The 7,920-nt window shown below is 41.4% G+C and overlaps 1 protein-coding gene across 2 annotated transcripts; it reads right to left on the bottom strand.

Annotated features, from left to right (window-relative positions):
• Positions 1-1,145: 1,145 nt before the first annotated feature.
• Positions 1,146-6,072, bottom strand: LOC103363498 (calcium homeostasis modulator family member 2). Of its 2 annotated transcripts, none has more exons than XM_008290284.1 (3): positions 5,974-6,072; positions 2,896-3,511; positions 1,146-1,660 (listed from the first exon to the last, which is right to left on the bottom strand). In XM_008290284.1, exons 2-3 carry the CDS (start codon positions 3,445-3,447, stop codon positions 1,235-1,237), a joined length of 978 nt encoding a protein of 325 aa, XP_008288506.1. In that variant the 5' UTR covers positions 3,448-3,511; positions 5,974-6,072; the 3' UTR covers positions 1,146-1,234. The 2 variants fall into 2 exon arrangements, with proteins under 2 accessions (XP_008288506.1, XP_008288504.1); XM_008290282.1 differs by lacking the exon at positions 5,974-6,072 and adding an exon at positions 3,710-4,099.
• Positions 6,073-7,920: the final 1,848 nt, after the last annotated feature.

The following is a 7,920-nucleotide window of genomic DNA, read 5'->3' as shown; positions in this document are numbered from 1 at the left end:
AATAAGAATGAAGATTTTCTCAAAAATCTACACTTATGTAAAAAATATAATATGTAATGACAGCATATTGAAGAAGGAATTGAAGATTTCCTGTGTTTTGAGTTTCTGTATTTAAATATGAGCCTTGCAAAAATATAGAAACATCACATAGACTAGTTTAACTGTTTTAAAATGGACTGTTGCTTTTGGAGGAAACATTAAAATTGTCTTCCAAATTTTTTGAACAATATCAATTTCACGGTCATTTTTCACTCTGAAAACTCAGTGACCTGACACTTCCCAAAGCCTGTAGGAGAACTTGAACAACAGACCTGGCAACAAGATGCTCAGATCTGCTATGCTTTTCCACTGTATCTTACAAATGGTGGCCTGGACCAGAAACAACAGCCACAGTTCAGTAGGTTTACTTGATAATCAAATCAAATCAAGTTTATTGCCATTTTGCTGTACATACACAGGAGTACAGGCAAGATGAGAGAGCGCTTCTTCAGGACCCAATAACTTAAAGCAATTTAAAGAAGTGTTTTGCATATCTGGATCAGCAGTTCAGCATTCTGACAGCTTGTGGAATGAAGCTGTTGATCATTCTGGAGGTTCTTCCTTCAGTGCTCCAGAAATGTTTGCCCGATGGCAGCAGTTCAAACAGTTTTTGGAGAGGGTGTGAGGAGTCCCTGACGGTGTTCAGTGTCCTGCTCCTGTAGCAGCTCTGGAAAAGTTCTCGGACAGAGGTGAGGGAAACTCAGATGCCCCTCTCAGCTCCTCTAACTATCCTCTGCAGGGCTTTTCTGTCTGACATACTGCAGCTGGAGGACCATGGTGAGATGCAATGTGTCAGAACGCTCTTCATCACACCTCTGTAAAAGTCCTGACGATGCTAGCAGGGAGAGAGGCTTGTTTCCAGTTCCTTAGGAAATGCAGTCTCTGCTGGGATTGTTTGATGATTGCTGCAGTGTTTTTGTTGCAGCTCAGGTCCTGTGAGATTTGCAGGAGGAGGGCTGTATATTTTTAAATTCTATGAATTTGTTTTTGTTTGTTTTTGCCTTTTCTACATTTATACTCTCTGCAGCTTTCAGGAAATGCCTCAAACAAATTAGTTTTTATATAGTATCCTTCAAATTTGTGAAAAGACAAGGTGTTCATGGTTGTCAGTTTCACAATTTTATTAAAACTATGAAACAAACTTTGAGCACAGGAAAAGGTGGGGGGACGGGGTTGGAGGTACTAATTTGATGATTCAACAAGCTCCATCTGTCAGCATGTCCATCTCTTTCTCCATGGCCTCCCAGTTATTCTCCAGGGTGTATGTGGCCCATTTATTGAGCCTGCTGTACAGAGGAACCCCATTTTTTTCCCTGTAGAGATAGACTCCTGTTACTCTGTTCCAGTTGGTGCTGCAGATTGGATTAGCAGTTTGGTGCTCCGCCAACTGCTCCTTGTCTTCCTTGTCCAGTGCCACGAAACCAAAGAAACTCTTAACATTCTCTGCAGCCAGGAGGCGGGCGTGGACTGCTGCAGTGCGTTCAAACAGGGACTTTTCATTCGAGCGGTACTGGGACCAGTAGTTCTCCTGCCGGTAGCCAAGTGGGGAGGAGCAGCCTTTCATGCAGAGCATTAGGAACACAGTCAGAGACAATCCTGCCACCAGCACCCAGCCTGTCAGCTGAAAACAAAAGACAATCATGTTAACAACTTGTGCAAGTATGAAGGCACTGGATCAGTCACACTTGGGTGTGGTATTTATATATTAATCCCTTTGTCTGTTCGACCTGTTATTTTTGGCAAAAAAAAAAAAAACATCTTTCAGCCATTACCAGTGATGTGTGACAGGTTACCACTTGTTTCCTTTTCAATCCAGGTCAGTAACACGACCAATACTTGTGTAAAAAAGCTTAAATAATATATACTCAATATTGCTATACTCATTTAATTTCCCAGGGATCTAGAGAGGTGTTGCTCTTGGAGAATCTTGGAGAATCACCAGACAGCAAAACCAGGCAAACAGACAAAAGCTCATTTTCTCTTCTTTCAGAGACCGTTTGAATTTTCTGTCTGGCACAAGAGAAAAACCGAACCAGAAAGTATTAAATATGATCACTGCAGTGTATACGGCATCTGGACGATTGTTTTAATTTTGTTTCATTTTTGGATGCCTATTAAGAAACTAATAGCTACTGTATATGTTACTGTCAAAGCTGACTGACTGGTAGGGGTCATCCAGATGTGTACTTCAAAAGTTTATTTAAAACAGGAATAAAGTTTTTTTAGTCTCGTAAAAATCCTCCAATTAAACAAACAAACCCAGTGTGATTTAACTAGTTAAGTCAGGGGTGTCAAACATACGGCCCGTGGGCCAAAGCCGGCCCACCACAGGGTCCAGTCCGGCCCGCTGGATGACTTTTCGGTGTTCCTTCATAGTTCCCACTTAAGTTTGTATAGTGTGGTGTGTCAGTTCAGTTCACAAAGATGTGAAAATTAATGTGAATTTAAAGTAATTTCTAGATCTTGACAAGTTGTTTTGATCAAAAAACAGAATCCTATATTGTTCAGATACCTGTGACTAAATGTTTTGTGCCTTTGCAGAAACGCTGTGACCTTTAAGTTGTAATGCACGTTTGTAAATGATAAACTGAAGCATAATATTGTTAAAACTACACTTATTTTTCTTAAGAAATTTAATTGCACTGAAAGAAAGGGAAACATTTGTTGATATTTATAGGCTATTACGCTGTGATTTTACTGGTCCGGCCCACATGAGATCAAATTTGAGTGTATGTGACCCCTGAACTAAAATGAGTTTGACACCCCTGAGTTAAGTCCTGACCTCAGGGACTTCAAAGAAGTCAGTGATGGCAGGAGGGGGAACAGCAAAATAAAAAACAAAGAATTAAGTCATACCTGAGATTCGTATTTTAGTGTCCGCTCAATTTCTACCCAGAAGTGTTGCAGCTCCGTTGGAACACTTCCTTCACATGGGAGTTTCGCCATGACATCTGACCCCTGACCTGAGGGGAAGCCCTGCAGAGTACTTGCATTAACAAACTCACTGAGGGCACAAGTGTAGGCTTGACCCTGCAGCAGAGAGATAACCACCCATGTTAGTGGAGCCACCACAGCTCGACCGATGATGGTTCCCAGCAGCGCAAAACCAGCAGCCGCCGACAGCTTCCGTAGCTTTCTAAGCCGACACTCAGACACCAGGTCCCAGGTGCTCTTGTTCATCATTATCCCTACAAGGAAAAATGCAAGTGCTGGAGCGCCAATGGCAGCCAGGCCGTAGCGATAGTTCCTACCAGAGGAACACGGACAGTGAAAGGCGAAAACGTTGTATGCAGTCTGGCTGGCCACAGTGCCCAGAGCAATCAGACCATTGAAGATCATCACATCTTTACTCTTGAAGAAGAGGGACACAAACTTAAAGTTCTCGGTGACGAGTGCAGCAGCAGCCATGTCGAGATGACGGGTCTTTATGGGGATTACACTGAAGAGCGGTGAATTTTCTAGCAATGTCAGGCTGCAGAGACAAAGAGAGAAAGAGAGAGAGAGAAAGATTTTGTCAATGTGTTCAGTTTGGTAGGTTTCACACTTAAGAAGATGAAGATTCCAGACACAAAAGAGGCCCAAAACACTTAAATTAACGATTTTGAAAAAGATTTATCATGCCACGGACTAAAAACAAAAAGTAACGCTGAGTACAGACGTGTTAACTCACGCTTTGGCAGCATCCTGCGACAGGGCATGTGACTGAGCTTTTATAATCCAATAAAAATACCTAGAGCAGCGACATCACAGGAAGAACTTGAGAAATATGTAGATTCCAAAACATCAGATTAATTTCTTCACAAACTTAATAAAAAAGACTGAAAAGAGAAGATCTTCTTTTTGCGTGCAGCTTTGAGTCTGTGTTCGCTGCCCGAGTGAGAGATGACTCACAGTCAGGAAGTGCCCTCAGCAGTGGAAAAAAAAAAATCTGTGGTCTCTGAGTGAAAACATGTGTTGCTCACAGAACAGTACGGGGCAAAACAGAGGAAGCTCAGATACTGAGAGCATGATCATAGTTAAAGACAACACAATCAGCCCGTTAACCGGCCTAAGGTTGAGGAATGTGACTGATTCAGGTTATGGTTTATGCAGAGTTTCAGTAAAAGTTTTGGAAAGATGTTGTAAGATATATGAAGATGAAAGAAATACATGCAGAAACATTAAGAAATGAAGGTACATGCCTAGACTGCTATAATATGGACAGCCTGTGACCAAAAGAGCAGCCAAAAGTATCAATAGGCTAATTTTAGGTTGCCTTCTAGTTTACCTTTACCTTTAGTCAAAACACAACACAATTGAATATGTTTTGGAAAAATGTCGGTTATCCCTCAGCAGAGTTCCATAAGAAGCACTGAAGCTTTTTCTGGTTCAAAGCTGTGGTAGGCAGAAATCTGAAAAAAAGCAAAAGCAATCCTCTTGAAGTTCCCTGCTCTCTCTCTGAAGCCTCTCTCACCAGGCACACATGGGTGTATACATAGGCTTCTCCATTTTCCGTTCTTGTGGACCATGTTCATGGATAAAATATCATGAAAACGTGACGCAAACCGGGGATCTTGTAGCTGTGAGGCGACGGTGCTAATCGCCGAGCCACATGCAGACCAATCCAAAAACAGAATCCCAGAATATAACACTGAAGAAAAGAAAACACACAGAAAACACAAACCTGAAAGTACATGAAGCATAAACACGTGACGCACGAGACACAGATGAAATTCATGAGGGCAATCAAAAGAGGAAGAGAACAAACAAAGGGAAGAAGTAAAAACACCAGCAGCACCAACACCTTGCAGTCCTACATTAAATATCTAACAATTTTATTTAATACATCCATCCATCCATTATCTATACACCGCTTAATCCTCACTAGGACCATGGGGGGCTGGAGTCTATCCCAGCTGACTCAGGGCAAAGGCAGAGGACACCCTGGACAGGTCACCAGTCTATCACAGGGCTACACTTAGAGACAGACAACCAAGCACACTCACATTCACACCTACGGACAATTTAGAATCACCAATTAACCTCAACATGTTTTTGGACTGTGTGGGAGGAAGCCGGAGAACCCGGAGAGAACCCACGCTGCACGGGGAGAACATGGAGACTCCACACAGGGTGTCCTCACCAGACCTTCTTGCTGCGAGGCAACAGTGCTGCCAACTGCGCCACCTTGCAGCCCAAATGTTCAACCAGTGCCGTTAATTTCACTTAGATCTGAGAAAAAAGTTGAGTGATATTGTCAGAATCCCCTCTTCAGCCTCAGACCCTGCCTAGCCTGCTTTCCCCTTCCTTCTCTCTGCCTTTCTTTCTCCCCCTCGCTCAGCCTTGCTCACACTTTCTCCCTCTTGCTTGATTGTAGGGATTGGAGACTGTGGGGATCGGCTCACCTGCCAATTATCCATACCTGTAAAAGCCCGGTTCATTCCTCCACCCCCTCATTCTGTCTTCATTCTCTACTTGTTTAAGTTAAATTCCTTTGTCTAATAAATCCCTTTCATAAACTTGACCTGTCTCTGCCTGCTTCTGTGTCTGCACCTGGGTTCCCAGCACCCACCGAGGCAGATATCTGTCATTATGGGACAGTGTCAGACCTGAATGCACTTCAATGCAATATGTTGAAAGTTTAACTTTAATGTTTAGCTGTAAGTTCGCTGTAAGGTGGCTGCATTGATTAGTGAAATAAGCCGACTCAGGAACAGTCTTTGTGTCTGAGGAATGTGACTGAGACCTTGGGATGACCTTCACAGACAAAGGAGCAGGCTTGGGAACGGATAAGACATGAACTGACTCAGAAACCATCAAGAGTGTCACCCAAATCCCAAAGTTCATCAGCCAGTTTCTTCTGTCACAGATTGGTGAGGAAAAGACCCAAATGCAGATGCAGCAGACAAATGGAAATAACAAACAAACAAACAAACAAACAATAATTAAACTTACACAAAAAGTGATGAACAGGCTGGCGGGGAGTAAACAAAGAGCGGCTGGTGATCCAGGTAAAGGCCACTGAAAGTCCAAGAAATAACTAAAAAAATCCAAAAACAGAATCCCAAAATAAAATATATATAGATGTAAAAAACTATACACACGCCAAAAACACAAACCTGAAAGTAGATGAAGCGTCAGCACATGTGACACACGACACACAGATAAAATTCATAAGGGCAATCAAAAGAGGAAGGAAACAAACAAAGGGAAGAAGTAAAAACACCAGCAGCACACATGGAAAGGGGATCTCAAAATAAAAACTGAAAATAAACACAAAAACTAAAGACTGTTCACACCAAAGACATCATATTTTATTTCCTCTTTATGCACATACATTCTGTCATTTCTCAGACCTGAGAAATATCTTCTAGATCAAAATAATTTATTTCGAGGAAAATGCTTTACATGGAAGTTAAATTACTTACTTGGACCATAAAAGTTTTTTTCACTTTCTGACCTGGAGTTAAGTTTTTTGTCTTGCACCTTAAAAAGGTTTCAATGCATGTGTGCACATTGGGAACCTCTCTAGCAAAAGAGCTGTAAAAACAACACTGACAACCAGTATCATCACCTTAGAAAATGTACATGGTAAATATATTTGCAAAAAGCTGCTTATTAACACATCCATCCAAAACTTTATCATATTTGAGGTTTAGGTCCCCTTGATGAGTAGTTCTCTCTTTGCTCAGTCTTTGGTCTTTAACACTTCCCGAGGCTCTTGAGCTGGTAAATGTTCACCAGCTAGTCTCTTAACTGTGCATGCTTTCTGTTTGCTGCTGTGCAGGTTGGTACTCAGAGTACAAGAGACCAGCTTGATGAGAGTGATGTTTGTGGCCTAGAGAACAAAACAATCTGCAATAAACTGCTGAAATGCTCCATAGCACAGAGTGGTAGTGCAGAGTTGGTGGTAATTGTCTGTGGATTTGTATCTATGAGCAATACCTCAGTCATTTTGTACATTGTGAAACTATATACGAGTGCAACTTTACAACAAATTAAATAGAATTAAGTAGAAAACAGAGTCTCTGTGCCACTTTACTTGATGCAAAAGGTCTATTTGCATGTTTTCATCAGTCTGTGTGCGTGAGCTCCATGTCAGAAAGCTGCATGCAAAACTAACCCAACCACACCCTAAAGTATTCAAATGACTGTCACAGCATGTTTTGATTCTAAGAGGAACCTTTTCCCTCTGTCTCTCTTCTCTAACTCTTGTCACTTTTACAATATACTTCACTTGCTCTGGAAACAAATATATTTAATATGTGCTTATTGTCATTAACAAAAACACAAACCCGTGCACACTTAGTAAAACACGCCATATTGTCTTTTGTTATTACACTTTGATGCCTCTCAGGCATTCAGTATAAGATATCTAGTGGTCCTCACTGCTATGAATGTTGTCCACAGACTTTCTCAGTGACCCAAACCTCGATGCTGTAACAAGTTCTGATCTGCTGTTCATAGACAGCACTAAAAAACATCTCTCTCTCATTATTCTGGCATTTAGCAAATAGAAATAATTTTGGTAATCCTAACTGACTTAAAACAGTAAAAGTTTAGTCTGATTTAATGTCAGCCAGTGAGAGAAAAAAAAAAGGTTCTATGTCTTTTTATGTAGTGTATGAAACTTCTGGTTTCAACTATAGCAGCTGAGTGGAACTTGCTCAGTACCTGTTGATATTAGATGACATTACACCCAGTTCTAGCATTTAGGTCCAGTGTAGAAAGTTGTGTCTTTATATAGGGAGTTAGAAAGTCAGGGTGAGCAGGTCAGGCTGGTGAGGTAACCATGATCTTTTTCTAAACGTAACCACACCACAGGTACCATGTGAATATTGGAGGAAGTGAACATTTTTTGAATTCAAGCACTTTACTTGTAAAGTAGCAGTGTAGTAATTA

The sequence above is a fragment of the Stegastes partitus genome, unplaced genomic scaffold (assembly GCF_000690725.1).
Source record: "Stegastes partitus isolate 25-593 unplaced genomic scaffold, Stegastes_partitus-1.0.2 Scaffold664, whole genome shotgun sequence".
In the NCBI taxonomy this organism is placed as follows: domain Eukaryota; kingdom Metazoa; phylum Chordata; class Actinopteri; family Pomacentridae; genus Stegastes; species Stegastes partitus.
The sequence above is the reverse complement of the archived record's forward strand: the minus strand, read 5'-3'. Positions and strand labels throughout refer to the sequence as shown.

Excerpts from the sequence above, each read along its gene's own strand:
- LOC103363498 (XM_008290284.1), bottom strand. The coding sequence starts at position 3,447 with ATGGCTGCTGCTGCACTCGTCACCGAGAACTTTAAGTTTGTGTCCCTC. Across the intron at positions 1,661-2,895 it reads CACTAAAATACGAATCTCAG|CTGACAGGCTGGGTGCTGGT; the intron begins GTATGACTTAAT and ends TTTTGTTTTCAG.